This window comes from Schistocerca nitens, chromosome 2 (genome assembly GCF_023898315.1).
Source record: "Schistocerca nitens isolate TAMUIC-IGC-003100 chromosome 2, iqSchNite1.1, whole genome shotgun sequence".
NCBI lineage: Eukaryota > Metazoa > Arthropoda > Insecta > Orthoptera > Acrididae > Schistocerca > Schistocerca nitens.
In genome coordinates this window covers 1,189,476,754-1,189,496,778 of record NC_064615.1, presented here as the reverse complement: position 1 = coordinate 1,189,496,778, position 20,025 = coordinate 1,189,476,754, and the positions used below count along the sequence as shown (strand labels likewise).

Here is a 20,025-nt window from a genome sequence, read left to right as displayed (position 1 = left end):
CATCATCTTCAAACCTTGTTCCACGAAGAGAGTCTTTCAATTTCCCAAAGAGATGATAGTCACATGGAGCCAGGTCAGGACTGTAAGGCAGGTGTTTCAATGTTGTCCATCCGAGTTTTGTGATCGCTTCCATGGTTTTTTGACTGACATGTGGCCGTGCATTGTCGTGCAACAGCAAAACATCCTGCTTTTGCTGATGTGGTCGAACACAACACAGTCAAGCTTGAAGTTTCTCGGTGTCATCACATATGCATCAGAATTTATGATGGTTCCACTTGGCATGATGTCCACAAGCAAGATTCCTTTGGAATCGAAAAACACCGTAGCCATAACTTTTCCAGCAGAAGGTGTGGTTTTGAATATTTTTCTTCTTGGGTGAATTTGCATGATGCCACTCCATTGATTGCCTCTTCATCTCTGGTGAAAAATGATGGAGCCATGTTTCATCACCTGTCACAATTCTTCCAAGAAATTCATCTCCACCATTCTCGTACTGTTCCAAAAGTTCGCTGCATGCCATTTTTCTTGTTTCTTTGTGAGCCACTGTCAACATTCTGGGAACCCACCTGGCACAAACCTTTTTTAATGCCAACACTTTCAGTATTCTGCAAACACTTCCTTCCCCTATCCCAACTTAGTGTGACAATTCATTCACTGTGATGTGTCTGTCAGCAGTCACCAATTCGTTAACTCTTTGCACATTGTCTGGAGTGTGTACAGTAAGAGACCTGATACTGCGAGGACAATCCTCAATATTGCTGTGCCCGCTTTCATCACGTAACCTGCTTGCCCAGTGACTAACTGTACTGCGATCGACAGCAGCATCTCCGTACACCTTTGTCAACCTCTTGTGGATATCTCTCACTGTCTCGTTCTATGACAGATGTTGCTTCTGACAAACGTCAAGTGTAGCAGCCATCTTGAAGACATGCTGTGATGGCATCACTCACGGGAACATGTTGAACTAAGTTTGAAAACAAGCGGGAAGGATGTATCTACACACTGTAAAACTTTCACATGTGCAGAATGAAAACTGCATTTTTACAAAAATAGTGTGCATTTCTTGTGGAGTGGGTCTTGTAATTTTTTAAATTTCTGGATAAATACACTCCTGGAAATTGAAATAAGAACACCGTGAATTCATTGTCCCAGGAAGGGGAAACTTTATTGACACATTCCTGGGGTCAGATACATCACATGATCACACTGACAGAACCACAGGCACATAGACACAGGCAACAGAGCATGCACAATGTCAGCACTAGTACAGTGTATATCCACCTTTCACAGCAATGCAGGCTGCTATTCTCCCATGGAGACGAACGTAGAGATGCTGGATGTAGTCCTGTGGAACGGCTTGCCATGCCATTTCCACCTGGCGCCTCAGTTGGACCAGCGTTCGTGCTGGACGTGCAGACCGCGTGAGACGACGCTTCATCCAGTCCCAAACATGCTCAAAAGGGGACAGATCGGGAGATCTTGCTGGCCAGGGTAGTTGACTTACACCTTCTAGAGCACGTTGGGTGGCACGGGATACATGCGGACGTGCATTGTCCTGTTGGAACAGCAAGTTCCCTTGCCGGTCTAGGAATGGTAGAACGATGGGTTCGATGATGGTTTGGATGTACCGTGCACTATTCAGGGTCCCCTCGACGATCACCAGTGGTGTACGGCCAGTGTAGGAGATCGCTCCCCACACCATGATGCTGGGTGTTGGCCCTGTGTGCCTCGGTCGTATGCAGTCCTGATTGTGGCGCTCACCTGCACGGCGCCAAACACGCATACGACCATCATTGGCACCAAGGCAGAAGCAACTCTCATCGCTGAAGACGACACGTCTCCATTCGTCCTTCCATTCACGCCTGTCGCGACACCACTGCACGATGTTGGGGCGTGAGCGGAAGACGGCCTAACGGTGTGCGGGACCGTAGCCCAGCTTCATGGAGACGGTTGCGAATGGTCCTCGCCGATACCCCAGGAGCAACAGTGTCCCTAATTTGCTGGGAAGTGGCGGTGCAGTCCCCTACGGCACTGCGTAGGATCCTACGGTCTTGGCGTGCATCCGTGCGTCGCTGCGGTCCGGTCCCAGGTCGACGGGCACGTGCACCTTCCGCCGACCACTGGCGACAACATCGATGTACTGTGGAGACCTCACGCCCCACGTGTTGAGCAATTCGGCGGTACGTCCACCCGGCCTCCCGCATGCCCACTATACGCCCTCGCTCAAAGTCCGTCAACTGTACATACGGTTCACGTCCACGCTGTCGCGGCATGCTACCAGTGTTAAAGACTGCGATGGAGCTCCGTACGCCACGGCAAACTGGCTGACACTGACGGCGGCGGCGCACAAATGCTGCGCAGCTAGCGCCATTCGACGGCCAACACCGCGGGTCCTGGTGTGTCCGCTGTGCCGTGCGTGTGATCATTGCTTGTACAGCCCTCTCGCAGTGTCCGGAGCAAGTATGGTGGGTCTGACACACCGGTGTCAATGTGTTCTTTTTTCCATTTCCAGGAGTGTATTAAGGAGGATGTGTACAAACTTAGCAATACATGAAAGCACATCAAAGAAAACTGTTAGACAAAAAAAGTTGGCCCACGCCGTACCATAACTACAATTGAAATTCAAATATTTTCATTTATTATATAATAATATGTTTTATTATTGTAATTTCCAATTTATGAGGGAGATGAAATTAAATAACTAGTCGTTGGTTAAAAATAGTTGATAGAGTGTGAGGCAAGTATAGTGAAAAGTACTTTGGACTGAGGATATGTTGATTTGTGATATGCATCACAACAACTTCTATGTTTCTAGCAACTGAAGTGAACAAAAACTAGATTGACGCCTTTGGTGCTCAAATATGAAGAGTTGCAGTCTGTGCACTACCACTGCAACTGAAAAGTGAGCAGTGATATGTGTGATGTGATTCAGTATGTACAGGTCAGAAAAAACACAAAATATTCTTGCTATGTAAAAGAAACAAAAAAAAATTAAGAAGTCACATAACATTGTTAAATGGCAGACAAATCACAGTGGAGATTTCGTGAAATCTTTTCACAGTTATTCCTCTCCTGAAACTTTATGATGAACAGCTGCTTCTAATGAATTTATATATATTATAAAGAACCACATTCAACCATTTAAAATCTGACTTCATGCCGACAAAAGGCACTGCAGGAACTTCCTGGAAGAAGGACTCCACCATCTATCAGATACGTCCACCTACAACAAGCTCTGCCACAATGATCCATTACAGAAATCCAGCAAGATCTTCAGTCCCTCTTCAAATTCGTAGGTCAATTCAAGAACCTCTCCCCTGAATATCTATCCCCTCACCCCAACCACTCCCCACACTCTTATATTCTTTGTGCTTCCTAAAGTACGTAAACTCAAACACCCAGACTGCCTCATTTTAGCTGGTTACTATGTTCTTACAGAGGTAATATCATTCTTTGTGGGCCAACAGCTTCAGCGTGTCAGCCGTAACCTAACATCCTGTATGAAAGACATTAACTGTTTTCTCCAATGTGACACCGCAGCTCCCATTTCTTTACAACCTGGTGCCCTCCCCATCACTGTCGATGTCACCCACCTCTACACTGACATCCCCAATGCTATTTAACACTAGCTTTCCCAATGATTGAATGACTCCAAACCTACAGCCTTCTTCCTGATCACCGTGATGAATTATATAGGTGCACACACCTACTTCTCCTTCGAAGGACACATTTACAGACAAATTTATTTTACAACAATGGGCAGTTGCATGGTACCATTGCATACCCTCCTACTGGTGGACTGTCTGGAGGAATCCTGAACATTTCACTTTAATAATTTGTTTAGATCATTTGTGTTGGAATGTTCGTACATTTATATCGATGTATGGAATCTGATGAAGAGTGATATATCTTTATAGCACAACCATTTTGTTCTTTGTGTTTTCTCATTCACTGTAAAAAGAGGGATGTGTGTAGTTGTACCATGATTTGTACTTAACCTTTGTTCTGAATAAATATTATCAACATGGTAGGAGTTAGCAGTTGTAAACCACAAACAAAGTGTGTCCCTCGAAATAATAATGATCGGTTGTAAATTAAATGGAAGACTGTTATTTGAAAAAGTGTGATTTGTGAAACTGAACATGGCTGATATTAAGATACCAGTATATGATGGAGAAGACTACAGGAACTTGAAAAGAAGAATGGAAATGTACCTGAAAATGAAGGAATGCTATACAGTGGCTTCAAGAGCGAAAACAAGTGCGGACAAAGGGGATATGTGGGAAGAAGAAAATCTGATTGCAATGAACTACATATACGGAGCAATTTCGAACAAGCAACTAGAATTTGTGAGTGATAAGGAAACTGCATTTAAAATAATGAAAAAGTTTGATGATTTATATTGCAAAGAATCAATATCACTGCCAATTGTGTGCAGAAACAAGTTGGACAAACTGAGGTTAAAAGACTATAGTGATATGGCAGACTATAGTGATATGGCAACATTCTTCAGTGTCTTTGAAAAAACAGTGAATGAATTAAAATTAGCTAGTGCAAAAGTGACAGGAAAGGAGAAGCTAAATCATATGTTGAGAACATTTCCGGAAACCTTCAGCTATACTGGGGACTTGATCGATGTTTTGAAAGAAGAAGCTCGGACAGTGGAATATGTTAAAATTAAACTTCAGATGATTAATCTAAAAGAAAAGGATAGAAGTGAATGTGTAAAATCCAATGCATTTCATGCTGAAAAGAAAACTAGTATGAGCTACCAAGAGCAATTGTGTTACGGATGTGGCAAACCAGGTCATATAAGTAGGGACTGTCGCCATTCAGGAACAAGCAGAGATTCAAGGACACATGGCGGACATCACTGAGGAGGCGGTCGCAGCAGTTGCCAACATGGGCAGAGTAATCACTCCAGCGGGAACAACTGGTCATTTGGTCAGAGTAAACATCATGTTACAAGAGGAAGTCATCATCCTGGACGCCAAGGTTGTCAACAGAACGGAGTCAGCATGAGCAGCCTTGTAACAGAGGTACAACCTACAGTGATGCGAACAACCTTGAGTCAGGTACCAATGTACAGATTGACTGGTTATTGGATAGTGGTTGTACAGATCATGTTGTTAATAATGAGAGTTATTTTTCTGAGTATGTAACCTTAAGAGAGCCTGTAAATGTTAAAATTGCAGATGGAAAAGTCTTGCAGGCTAAAAAAATAGGAAACATAATTAGTTATTTTCCAGTTTATGATGATATGGTTGCAATCGAAATGATAAATGTGTTTTTGTCAGAGGCATGGACAGAAATTTGATTAGCTATGCTAAAGTACGAGGGTTGTTTTTTAAGTAAGGGCCGTTTTTATTTTTAAAAAAAGATACAAACACTTTTGTAAAAAAAAATTATTTTCTGATTCTACACACTTTTACCTATTTTTCTACATAGTTGCCCTGTTTATTTAAGCACTTGTCATACTGTACAACTAAGTTTTTAATTCCCTCTTCAAAGAATTCGGCCGCCTGCTCCGACAGCCAAGAGTTCACGGCCACTTTCACTTCATCGTCGTCATTGAAGCGCTGCCCGCCAAGATGGTGTTTCAGGTACAGGAGCAAAACTCCTTTTGTCAGCATGCCACGCCCTTTGTTATGAATTGCTCTGTGGAGCTTCTTTAGAGTTGCACAGTAGGCATCTGAGTTGATTGTCATTCCTCGTGGCATAAAGTCCACTAGCAAAACACCGCACCGGTCCCAGAACACAGTTACCATAATCTTGCGCTTTGACAGCGTCTGTTTGGCTTTGACCTTGACGGGTGAGGTTGTGTGTCGCCATTCCATTGATTGTCGCTTGCTTTCGGGAGTGATATGGGATACCCATGTTTCATCTCCAGTGACAACTTGACTCAACATGTCATCCCCATCTTCCTCGTAACGAATCAAAAAGTCCAATGAAGTGGCAAATCTCTTCCCTTTGTGGTCCTTTGTGAGGAGTCTGGGTACCCACCGAGAACACAGTTTCTTAAAGTTTTGGTTTTCAGACACAATTTTGTACAAAACCGATCTTGAAACTTGTGGAAATTCCAAAGAAAGAGTGGAAATTGTGAATCTTCTGTCCTTACGAATCTTTGTTTCGACTGCAGCCACCAAATCATCAGTGATCACAGAGGGCCGGCCTGAGCGTTCTTCGTCATGGACGTTTTGACAGCCATTTTTAAACTCTCTAACCCATTGACTCACTTTACCTTCACTCATTGCATTCAAGCCATAAACTTCTGTTAACTGATGATGAATTTCTGCAGCTGATAGGCTTCTCGCAGTCCAAAAATGTATTACTGACCGTATCTCACACGCGGTGGGCAATTCAGTAATCGTAAACATTATAAAGTAGCACAGCAATGCGTACACGTCAGCTACAGAGCTGCAACTTGCATCAGTGTGAATGGGAAGGATGCCGGCAAGTAGCGCGGTGGCTTGTTGCGGCATCTGCGCGAACTATGGGACTATACGTGCGAACGGCCCTTACTTAAAAAACAACCCTCGTAACAGAAAAACATAAAGTTGTATCTGTGGGCAATACTTCAAAGATTTTCGATAAATACAATAACTTACTTGTGATTGCTTTGAAAGAAGATAGTCTGTATAAAGTGACAAGTAAAATCTACAAGGAGGAGATAAATGTAAACACTGTCAGTAGTGGGGATAGTATGTCAGTTAAGAAGAAACGGCATTGTATACTTGGACATGTCAATTTTAACGATTTGAATACATTGTGTAAACAGCAGTTAGCTTATGGATTGCCAACAAATTTAGAATCAGAATTTATGAAGTGTAAAGTCTGTATTGAAAATAAAATGCACAATTTACCTTTCGAAAACAAAAGAAGCAAAGCAAAAGAAACATAGGAGATTATTCATACTGATTTAAATGGGCCTCTCTCAACTTATGGTTTGCATGAGGAAAGATATTTTCTCACTTTCATTCATGATTATAGTAAAGCAGCTAGAGTCTATACCATTTAATCTAAAAGTCAGGTTTATGATTGTTTTGTTGTAAATTAAATTGAAAATTTAACTGGTAAAACTATTAAGAAAATGAGATGTTACAATAGGAAAGAATATTAAAATTCAGATGTGTATCAGTTTATAAGACAGAAAGGAATCATATTAAATGTATGCCCTCCCTATGTACATGAATTAAATGAAATATGTAACAGGTCAATTATGGATATGTCACGATGTCTGATATCTGAAGCAAGAGTAGATAGGCGATTTTGGCCAGAAGTGGTATGTGCAGCTGCATATTTAAGAACAGAACTTTAGCTAATACTATTGAAAAGAAAACTCCTTATGAGATATTATTTGAGAAGAAACCTGATGTTAAACATTTAAAGTTATATGGAAGTAGGGTTTTTGTACGTGTACCAGAACAGTTGAGGAAGTCAAAGTGGGACCGTAAAGCAGACTTGGGAATTTTAATAGGGTACAGTGAAGTTGGGTACAGAGTATTGATTAATTACAAAGTTATCATTGCCAGACATGTTGATATTGTGGAAGAGGATGTCAGGTGTATTGATATTAAGGCATCCAATTCAAGGAATGAACATTTTAGTGTTTCTGAGTGCAAAAGTATAAACAATGAATCAGTAAATGAGCATATGGAAGGAAGAGGTGTCGAGCATTGTCCAAGTAAGAAAAAACAAAACCAGGAACAAGAGTTGAGAAGGGCAACTAGGGAACATAGGTTGCCTGATAGATTAAATGATTACGTCTTGAGTAACTTAATTTATGTAAACTTTTGTTGTGCTGATAGTCCAGAAAATTTTGAGGAGGCAATGAATAGTAATGAGTCAGAAATGTGGAAGGAAGCAATGGATAAAGAAATTGAAAGTTTAAATAAAAATAAAACTTGGGAACTAGTAACGAAAACAATAAATGTAAATTAATTCACCAGTTGCTATGATGCAAAAATTGAACGTGTTGTTGTTAAAAGGGCTTAATTGTAAAACAAATGGATGTACAAACTGCATTTCTTAATGGAAAAATTTTGTCAGAAATTTATGTTAAGCAACCCCCTGGATACATGGATGGAACAGATAGGGTTTGTAAGTTATTTAAGGCACTTTATCTCTTGAGGGAAAGCCCTAGAGCATGGCATGATTGTCTGGATGAGTTTTTATAAGGTCAAGGGTTTCAGAGAAGTAGCTATGACTATTATCTGTATGTACTTAGGACTACAATTTGTGTTGTCTATATAATTGTGTTTGTTGATGATCTGCTAATTTGTTGTAAAAGTAAAGAGAAAATACGAGAAATCAAATTTCTGTTATCCAAGTGATTTGAGATGAAAGACTTAGGTGAAGTAAAGAATTATCTTGGGATAGATATTAATTATAATTATGCAGAAAATGTAATGACTCCGAGTCAGGGTAGCTATATTGAAGCTCTAGCTAAGAAATATCAGATTGAACATGCAAAATTGTACAGTACACCAATGGAAGACAATTTGAAACTAGATGTAGCACATGATGGAAGTCTTGATAGGAAGTTGATAGGTTCTCTCCTGTACATTAGTTCTGGAACACGGCCAGATATAAGTTACAGTGTGAATTATTTGAGTAGATTTCAAAGCTGTTACAATGATACTCACTTTAAGTATGCTGTGAGAGTACTGAAATATTTGTATCAAACAAAAGATTTGACGCTTACATATAGAAAGACTGAAGATATGGATTTGTTAGATTGTTTTATAGATGCAGATTGGGCAGGTGATTCTGTGGATCGTAAGTCCACATCAGGCTATGTAATTAGATTATTTGGAAATGTAATATTTTGGAAATCCAGGAAACAAAGAAGTGTTACAAAATCTTCTACTTTCTCTTAGTATGTAGCATTGTCAGAAGCTGTCACTGAGATGTAAAGTCTGACAAGCCCATTAAAGTTTATGAAGATAACTCAGGGGCAGTCAATATTGCTAGACATGGTAATCTTACTAAAAATTCAAAGTATATTGAAGTGCATTACCATTTTGTGAATGACTGTTTTAAAACAGAATTATAGACATTTGTAAAGTAGATTCAGAAAGCAATGTTGCAGACATTTTTACCAAATCTCTGAGCAAGCATAAGTTTGTAAAATTTTGAGACATGTTAAATGTAAACTGATTATGGTATAAATGTAAGGAGGCATGTTCAAATGTTTGTACATTTATATCAATATATGGAATCTAATGAAGAGTGATATATCTTTATAGCACAACCGTTTCGTTCTTTGCATGTTTCCTCACTCACTGTAAAAAGATGGATTTGTATAGTTGTACCATGATTTTTGTACTTAGCCTTTGTTCTGAATAAATATTATCAACAATTTAAAATCGTTATGAGGCACAATTACAATTAAATAGACATTTTATCCCATCATATTGTGGTTGGAGGGCATGATCACCCCAAGAAAATTTCATCATATGGGGAAAAAGTGAAAAAAAATGTAAAGTAACAAAAATGTATCTTAATGTGAACAAGCAGTCTTATGATGAACCTGTTGGTTCAAAACTGGTAACGGACCTAAACAGCATTATAAAAAGTGGCTGGTTGCTGCTATCTTCTCTGCAAGAATAACCAGAAGAAATCCTTCTTGACCTCTCAGAATCCCATACCCCTCACCTGTTTCAGATTCATTGATGGTATCTTCACAATCTGAAACAAGGGTTAGGATACTCTATCCTCAGTCCTCCAGAACCTCAACACCTCTCATTTGTGTCATCTGCTCCTCCTCAACCCATCAAGCCACCTTCTTTAATGTTGACCTCCACGTAAAGGATGGCCACATCAGTACCTCCATCCATACCAAAGCAACCAATCACCAACAGTACCTCTATTTTGACTGCTGCCACCCATTCCATACCAACAAGCAAGAAGTCCTTTGCTTACAGTGTAGCCACCCATGGTCATTGCATCTGCAATGAGAAGCAGTCCCTCTCCAAATATGCCAAGGATCCCACTGTGACCTTCACAGGCCAAAATTATGCTCCCAGCCTTGTCCAGAAACAGATCTCCCACAGCTTGTCTCTCCAGTTATGTACCATCCCCCACATACCCATATTCTGGCCACAAAGGAGCACTTCTCTCATGAGCACCTGAATCACATTCTCCATCATAATTTCAACTATCTCTCATCCTGAGCTAACATCAGGAATATCCACCTCACAATTCGCCCCACCCATTCCCACCCTTCTCACAGTGTTATTCCACTGGCCACATGTGAAATGACACATGTCACTTATCATCTGACATGCTTGCACTGCACAGCCTTTTACATTGGTATGATGACAACTAAACTGGCTGAGCGCATGAACGGGCACAGACGAACTGTCCACCTAGGAGATGTTCAATACGCAGTAGCAGAGCATGCCCTCCAGCATAATTCTAGGGACCTAGGAACCTGCTACACCGTATGTGCCATTTGGCTTTTCCCATCCAACACCAGTTCCTCGGAACTGCGGAGATGGGAACGTGCACTCAAACACATCCTTTCATCCCGTCATCCCCCTGGACTGAACCTACGTTAACCAACCTCACTCCCATTTAGTCTTCAGTCTTCTCCTCTTTCCCTTTCCTCTTTAGCCATTCATGCATCTTTTCATCCTACATAGTTGAGATTATCTTTGTACTATATACCTCTTTACTTCTGTATGCATCCTCTTTGGTTTGAAGCTGGCACAGTACTTACAGTAGAACATCTTTGGCTTCCATCTGACACCCATGCCTCCATCTTTGCTACCCTCCCTGTTTACCTTTCGCCTGTTGCTTCATAACTGGGGTTGTGAGTAACTAAATCCACTTTCCCTTCTTCCCATTTTTTCCCCTCTCTCCTCCCTGACAAAGGGACAAAGTTCCGAAAACTAGGATAAATATTTTCTGTTCTGTTTTGTGTATCTATCGGCTGTACTGAGCTGAGGTAAGTACTGGCCAGCCCCTCTATCTCTTTGTTAGTAAAAATTTTTCACCATAGCCAAACTGCAATCCCACATACTTTTCCTCCAGTCCTGCTTAACCTTTGGAATTACCCCTAAAGGACTTACCTTAAAAGTTCCCATCTCTGGGTGCAATCCCTCCTTCCACCAGTCTCTCCTGGACTTCCAGAACCTTCAATCCTTAGCCCTTACCCAACTTGTCTTGAATCTCTACACTACTTCGTGTAACCACTGCTCCCAACAGCTCCTATCTCTCTTCAAAGTCCTCCACCTCTCGAACCCTTGCTTGGAGAACACACTCAGGAACATCATCCTAGAAGCCAACTGTAAACTTGAGTTCCATGCCACACACCACCTGAAAAAACTATCCACAGTGCTAGTGCAACACCTAAGAAGTGGGGTCCCTCTCCCTATCCCTCACAAACACCAACCACTACAGCACCTTCAACAAACCCACCTCATAGCCAACAAACCTAGCCTAGCCACCCTACTCAATCTCCAAATCCCAGCACGTACACCACACAAACCAAATCTCAACTATAACCACAGTCAAATGCCACATATCACCAGTCCCAATTCAGTTCTAAACCTCTCATCCAGATCCCTCTCTCCTCCAGAGACATCTGTTCCTGTTCTATCAAAAGGCTTAACCTTTAGCCCCATGCCTAAATTCAACCACACTGCCCTGGTTAAAGATCTCCTCTCGTTCACCCGGAACTTCAACTGGAAATATCACTTCACCCCCTAAAACACAGCCCTCAGATACTAGACCCAGTGTTGAACACTGTCTAGAACAGTTCCGAATGTCTTCTCAAAGGGATCCTCCTCCCCTCCCCCAAAACCATCCCTTGCAGACATTTGAGGAATTCCTCACATCCAGTGTTGCCTCCCAGTCCTTCTTGAAGATCATCCTGACAACCCCCAACATCACCCCAGCTGAATCCCGTGCCATTAAGGATCTGCAAACAGACCACTCTATTGTCATCCTACCAGTGGATAAAGGCTCCACATCTGTGGTACTTGACCATGTGGAGTATGTGGCAGAAGGACTGTGTCAACTCTCCGACACCTCAACCTACAAAGCTGTTACCCAGGATCCCATTTCCTCCATCCAGACTGAGCTGCAGAAAATCCTAAAAATCCAAGGTCCTTCACAAGGCCTCACAACGGCTTCCATAGACCTACTCACTCCATCTGAGCCACATACCCCTACCTTTCTATCTATTACCCAAAACCCACAAAGAGAACCATCCTAGCCGTCCCATTGTGGTAGGCTTCAAAGCCCCAACAGAACGTATCTCAGCTCTGGTAAACCAATACCTCCAACCTATCACCTGCAGACTCCCATCCTACATCAAAGACACAAACCACTTCCTAGAATGCCTCAAATCCATTCCCACAGCCCTCCCACCTGAAACCTTTCTTGTCACCATAGATGCTACATCCCTTTACACAAACATCCCACATACCCATGGTCTCTGTGCGCTTGAACACTACCTCTCCTAACACCCACCCGAAGAATTTCCTAAAACCTCGTTCCTTATCACACTTACCAACTTCATCCTCACCCATAATTACTTCACTTTTGAAGGCCAGAGATACAAGCAAATCAGGGGAACGGCCATGGGAACCAGGATGGCTCCGTCCTATGCCAACCTCTTCATGGGCTGCATGGAAGAGGCTTTCCTGAAGACCCAACAGCTGCTTCCCATGGCCTGGTATAAGTTTATAGATGACATCTTTGTGGTCTGGACTCATGGTGAAGAAACACTCCTTAATTTTCTCCATAACCTCAACTCCTTTTCGAATCTGAATTTCACTTGGTCCTTCTCCAAAACCTAAGCCACCTTCCTGGATGTTGACCATCTTGTTGAAGCTCACATCCACACCTCTGTCCAGATCAAACCCACAAACAAACAACAGTACCTTCACTTTGATAGCTGCCATCCATTCCACATCCACATCCCTACAGCCTAGGTATTTGTGGCAAATGTATCTGCGCCAGTGACGAATCCCTCAACAATTACACCAATAACCTGACCAGTGCTTTCCTCTCCCGTAACTATCCTGCAGACCTTGTCCACAAACAGATCTCCCGAGCAATACATTCCTCCCCATCCAACAACAATGTTCCTATCCCCAGACCACACAGAAGCATCCCCCTTGTCACCTGATATTATCCTAGCCTCGAATACATCAACAAATTACCTCACCAGGGATATGACTTTCTCAATTCTAACCCTGAAATGAGATCATCCCTTGACAATATTTTCCCCACACCACCCGGAGTTGCCTTTCATTGTCCCCCTAACCTCCGTAACATCCTTGTCAAACCCTACAATATTCCCAGACCACCTTCTCTATGCAGCGGTTCCTACCTCTGTAACTGACCCCGCTCCAAAACCTGCCCCATGCATCCCCCCACAACCACCTACTCCAGCCCTGCTACTGGTGAAACATACACAATTCAAGGCAGGGTCACATGTGAAACAACACATGTCATTTATCAGCTGATGTGCCTGCACTGCACAGCCTTTTACATTGGTATGACGACAACTAAACTGGCTGAGCACATGAACGGGCACAGACGAACTGTCCGCCTAGGAGATGTCCAATACCCAGTAGCAGAGCATGCCCTCCAGCATAATTCTAGGGACCTAGGAACCTGCTACACCATATGTGCTATTTGCCTTCTCCCATCCAACACCAGTCCCTTGGAACTGCGGAGATGGGAACTTGCACTCCAACACATCCTTTCATCCTGCCATCCCCCTGGAGTGAACCTATGTTAACCAACCTCACTCCCATTAATCTTCAGTCTTCTCCTCTTTCCCTTTCCTCTTTAACCATTCATGCATCTTTTCATCCTACATAGTTGTGTTTATCTTTATACTATATACCTCTTTACTTCTGTATGCATCCTCTTTGGTTTGAAGCTGGCACAGTACTTACAGTAGAATATCTTTGGCTTCCCTCTGACACCCATGCCTCCATGTTTGCTACCCTCCCTGTTTACCTTTCGCCTGTTGCTTCATAACCTGGGTTGTGAGTAACTGAATCCACTTTCCCTTTTTCCCCCTCTCTCCTCCCTGACGAAGCAATAAAGTTCCGAAAGCTAGGATAAAAATTTTCTGTTCTGTTTTGTGTATATATCGGCTGTACTGAGCTGAGGTAGGTACTGGCCAGCCCCTCTATCTCTTTGTTAGTAAAAATTATTTTTAAAAAGACCAGTGATCTGGAAAATACATTGCGAACAACCAGACTTTAAATTCCCCTGCGCGAATTATGAAAAACCGTAACTATTTGTCATTCATAAAACGAGATAAAACAAAGAAAAAAATTGTATTAGTGTTAGAAATGATATAAGAACAAACATATGGTTGCAACTTGATCTAGTACAATTGATTGGATCATTTATAATTTTCCATATGTATAGTAATGCCCTGATCCCTTATTTTAGATACACTTTGCCTATTGCTACTGCAGATCCAGTTTTTATTCTTTAGTTTAAAATTATACATTTTGAATGAACAACACAAAGAAAGTGAATGAGATATTACATAATAAACATAAATCTTAAAGAATGTAATAATATTATGAAAAGGAAAGTTGATACTCACTATATAGCAGAGATGCTAAGTCACAGACAGACACAACAAAAAAAACTGTCCTTTTGCTGTGCCTATCTGCGACTCAGCATCTCCACTATATGGTGAGTAGCAACTTTCCTTTTTCATAATATTGTTACATTCCATCCTGGATTTTCCGTTGTTTGACTTAAATCTTAAAGAAATGTTTAATATATTCCAGTCGCAGATCTTCGAGTCAATGCAGCAGATGATGATGTCTTGGCAGAGAAGGAGAAAGTCAAGCATGTAGTGATGTCATCAGAAGTAATGGAATACAGTATTGTACTCAAGTAAGTTTTTTTGTGTTGTATAAGGTGACACTGAGAGCTGTGTAATACCGAGACTGAGAGGAAAGTTGCTAAAACAGGAGGCCAATATTATTAGCTGCAAATTGTATTTGTTTTTAGCCCATAAGTAATTTTTTCCTACATCATATAAATCTTATCATTATTTTGTTAACTTCTCTCATAGCTGTTCTCAAAGTCTTAGAATATTTATGTCTGTGTGATATGAGGCTTTCCCAATGTATACGCTGCTTTCACAGTTCTCAAGTGTACTGCTGGATAGAATCATCAAAGGTCCACAATATTTTGGCAGACAATCATTCTACCATTATCCGGTGTAACCAATGAAATGAAGTGTATGTTGTGGGCACAGAGTATTTATACCTGTCCAGAGTTCAGGCCTGTGCTGTGCCTTTGCTGGGAGTGCATGTGGCTGCAACAATGGAGGGGGAGATTCTTGGTTGCCTTCATCCCACCATCATGTCATATCTCTCGTTCATCACATTTTACTTTTGTGGAGCCTAGTATTTGCACCCATGCCTTACTCAGTTGGAAGCTGATGTCTGTGTTGACTGAATTATGAATTACACAAATTTCAATTGCTTCTTTGAAAATGCAGTCCCAAAATATGTTCCCTGGTGAAGCACTGAATTTATCTGTTGGGCCCCTTATGTTGGCAAGTGTACAAAAATCAAATGATTTGATCTGCCAGCTGTATGAGCTTGTGCTGCAGGACTCTTGACATTACAGTCAGCTTTGATATCGCCTTTTTTTTAACTTGGGTCCCTTTGGAAGACTCCATAAAACTAATCCGTGAGATGTTCAACTCTAAGGTGACACAGGTTTTCCTGGCATCGAGTTACTTTGTTTTCAATGGACAATACTACAAGCAGACTGATGGCGTAGCCACAGGCAGCCTTCTCTTGTCAGTTCTAGCAAATCTATTTCTGGAGTATTTCAAAGACAGAGCACTGCAAACCACTGAACTCAAACCTGTTTTTTTTTCTTTCAGTAGGTTGGAGTTGTTTTTGTTATTTGGCAGTCAGCCTGAAAACTACATAGTTTCTTAGAACATTTGAATTCCATCCACAAAGGCATCCACTCTACCATGGAAACACAGAAAGATGACAGTTTCCTTTTCTTGACAAGCAAGTTCAGCATAGGCCTAACAGCTTGCCTGCCCGCAGTGTTCACCGTAAGCCACTGTGTACGAATTTATATCTCAGTGCCTCCAGGTGCCAGCATTCCTGACAGAAGAACAGGGCTCTCAGCACTCTAGTACACAGGGTGTAATTCACCTCAGACAAACAAAGTCTGACGGCAGAGCTGTGGCACCTGGAGTCTGTACTCTATAGGAATGGATATAGCAACCGACAGATTCGGGTGGTTCTGCAACACAAGAGCCCCAAGAATGACACGGAAGATGAAAATACAGATGAAGAAGATAAGAAGAATGCTTCTGTACCGTTTGGTGGTGCAGAATACTGAAAAAACTCTGCATAAAGCCAATTTTCTAAACATCACCTGAAACACAAGCTTCTTATGACAGTGAAAGACTACACAAGTACCACAACCACCTATTACAGCTCAACAAGTCTGCAATATCAGAACACTGCATTGAAGATGGACATGAAATGAATTACCAGCAAACCAGTAAATTTTGGAACTTGATTTTCAAAGAAAGAATTGAAATTTGTGTGACTGATAATTTAACTAAGAAGGACACTGGCTTTTAACTGAGCAAGGAGTGGGAGCCTATATTTATCTCCATCAAAGCAAAACATGACAGGGATGAGAGATGTGACAGGGATAGTGATTGGAAGGCAACTGAAACCCTCCCCTGCACTGCACCGCACCACCGAGCACAGCACAGGGTCAGTGAAGTCTTAACTCTGGACCAGCAGGTATAAATACTGTGAGCCCACAGTGGGTATTTCATTCCACCAGCACCACCTGACAAAAGCGGAATGGTTGTATGTTCTGGAATACTCGATCATAGCATAAATATTAGCACTCTCCTTCCACAAGTTCAGTTCTATTATGGCTGTACATTGGTGGTTGTAGTACATATGCTTTCAGTGCCATGTGTTGTACTCCAGTTAAGTAACATACAACCTATCACCATCAAGGACAGGAACTGGAATACAATCAGCACATCATTCCCAAGGGCTGTATGCACAAGGTACCAATGGATTCCAAAACAACAACAGGTCAGCTGAACATCAGGCATAGCAGCATTGGAGATGCTGGTCGGGATCTGACAAAATGGCTGAAGGGAATCAAACAAGTCACCAAATACATTATTGGAACGATGTGATGTGTTTCACAAATGTATACTTTTACTTGGATTACACAGTCAAACAGTAGTTTGAGAACGAAGAGAATCTCGATAGCTGGGAAAAATTACAAACTAAAGTGAAGAAGACATTCGGTAACAATCAGCGGCAAGTTCACTAAGCTGAAGAACAGGGCCGAACACTAAGGGCAAATGAAGCAGTCCTACACACAGAATGTTTTTGTCCTATACCAATTGTGAATACGAATACCGCAGAAGCTGTCAGAATCTCACACTTGAAGAGGGTCACAGAAGACATGTACCAAGCCCTTCCAGTAAAGGATGTCATAGCAACTGATGATTTCATCAAGTGGTACCAGCACATTGAGGATATGCAACAGAAGAAGGGTTTGGCAGAAGAAATAAAACCAACTCCAGTATGTGGACCATATGATGGTTGTGAAATGCCATCACAACCTCAACTTCCTCATATGATGAGTAGTGAGGAAGAGCTACAGCATTTTATGGCAACCGGAACTGTCAGACTGAGTAAGCGAGAGAAAGGAACTACGAATGTTGACAACATCACGAGATAACAGAGAATGTTGAAGTATAAGTGTGTCAGGCCTGAGCACCAATCTCTGCCGCCAGTCGAACACACCAGGAAGAATGTACTCCGCCAAATCTGACTTGTGCAACAACTTGGCATCCTGTTTACTCAGATGACATGAAGTCCTCTTATGAATATGATGCCCTGCAGAAGAATAGACTTTTGGAGGAAAGATCAACACACCAGTGAGTTTTCATTGTCGATGCCCTGCACATGTCCACTGCTACAGAGAAAGAGGGTACATATTTTTATGACTGCTACACTACCAAACTTTGACTGTCACAGCAGTTTTTCTGTTTGTGCCAGTCAACTGCAAACGATTACAGTTGACACGTGGGATGTATCCTGTGCCTGTAGTACCCTCAACGAAGTCAATCCCTGACACCCTGTAGCCATTCTCCGCCACTGTAATGAGGTACTAGCTGCTTGCCTAGCTGCTAAATTCAGGAAAACCATCTGTGGAAGTAAGGACACCACAGACGAAAATCCTCCACGGACAGCAGTCACCGAGGTGTCCAGAGATCACACTGACGCCATTATCGATGGCCGGCTCGTGTGGGCACTATTCAACTCTGCGGCTTCCTTTTCTGTAATATTAGTGCTTATCATTGTCAGCTAAAGAAGATTATATTCAATGATATGAAAATAATTGTGCTGAATGTCACAAATGGGAAATAGGAGTACGTCCAGCAGACAGGAATACGTATTGCAGGAACAGCGACCACTGACAGAGGACAGCGCTTCGCGTGTGTCCATTTCAGCAGAATGTAGCCACAGTGTTATTTGCAGATGTGACTTCTTGCAGGCATCACAAGGACAGTATTCGTAGACCGTGGAAGATCAGAGCTCCAGATTGCTGAAGCTATTCGAATGACCACAAATATTGAGGATTACCCTGGACATTTTTGGCCACTCGAGACATTATCATCTTTCTGTCATCAGTTACTGAATTCAAGCTGTCAGCCTAGATGCTCAATTAAACTACGAACCTTTTGTCGATTGCAAAAACATGCTGGGGCTTGTGAGAGGAATCTACATTCCAGTGCAATCGTAATCATTGTAGATGATTGAGGAGAACTTGTGATCACTACTTATCACAATTAGCCACAGCTCATCCCTGCAGGTATGTTTATAGGGCCAGCTGAAGCAATCCAGGAGGGGCAGCTCGGTACCATCGATAAAGTGCAGGGCGCAACAAGCGGACTGCCTGTATGGTCTGGCCTGACCGACAAGCGACGTAGGCAACTGTTAGACTTTCTGTACCTGTATTCAGATGCTTTCAAATCCAGAGTGGAGAATAGACAGACAGAGCAGCCCACGGTAAAATAATATAGCAACACGGGATCATTTGCCGACTAGCCGAGTGCTCGTGTAGGGTGCGGGAGGAAGTGGAGAAGATGCTGCGAGATGATATCATTGTACCTTCAGAGAGTCTTTGGTCCTTTCCTCTGGTCCTTGTGAAGAAGAAGGAAGGTACATAGATTTCTGTGTCTACTACTGCAAAAAGTCTACTCATTGCCACGCATGTGACACCCTAGAGTGCTCGGAAGGAGCAAAGTATGATGTTCATTCAAATGAAACCTGGTCAGTGTGGCACCACATAACTATGGGTACAGGGACACCGTCAATCGGTAGAGAGACTGACGCGTGCACACCGTTTGGTGCTGCAGAGTGCCAGTGCGGTTTCACGCCGAAGAGAAGGTGGTCGCACAAGTTATTGTCCACTACCGAACGTGCAGGCGAGTGAGCAGGAACGACGAGGTGTGATTTGATTTTTGGTGGTGGAGGGAGTTGGAGGCCATTAACGTAATGACGGATGAAGGCTGTGTACAGTGAGTGCAGTCTGAGCCGTTCAACTGTTGTGGAATGGCGCAAATGATTCCTCGAGCAGTGCAAGTCCCTGGAAGGTAATGCTCATCTTGGAGAGGCTCGTCGTGTCATCGCACCGGAAATGGTTGTGGAAGTGAATGCTTTAGTCTTGGGCAACCACAGAATCACCGTGGACAAGATCCGGTGGCTACTGGGTATTAGTGTGGACACTGCCCACACCATAATGCATCGACACTTCAACTTTTGAAATATCTGTGCACATTGGGTTCCCCACCAACTGACTGCCGAACAGTGCAATACTTGAATGGTGCTGTCTTTAAGTCATCTGCAACATTATCATGAGGAGGAATATGTCTAAAACAAACCATTCGCAGACATCGATTCGCAACAGACAATGAAGTGTGTGACTGGGTCCAGGCCTGGATCTGAC

At 42.4% G+C, this 20,025-nt stretch overlaps 1 protein-coding gene across 2 annotated transcripts in view; it reads left to right on the top strand.

Moving 5' to 3' along the window:
* The window catches only part of LOC126237527 (phospholipid-transporting ATPase ABCA3), a 707,258-nt gene that overhangs the window by 588,108 nt on the left and 99,125 nt on the right, over positions 1-20,025 (top strand). For both annotated transcript variants that reach the window (XM_049947708.1, XM_049947709.1), the window contains exon 25: positions 14,778-14,886. In XM_049947708.1, coding sequence (XP_049803665.1) covers positions 14,778-14,886 — 109 coding nt within the window. The remainder of the gene's footprint in view (positions 1-14,777; positions 14,887-20,025) is intronic.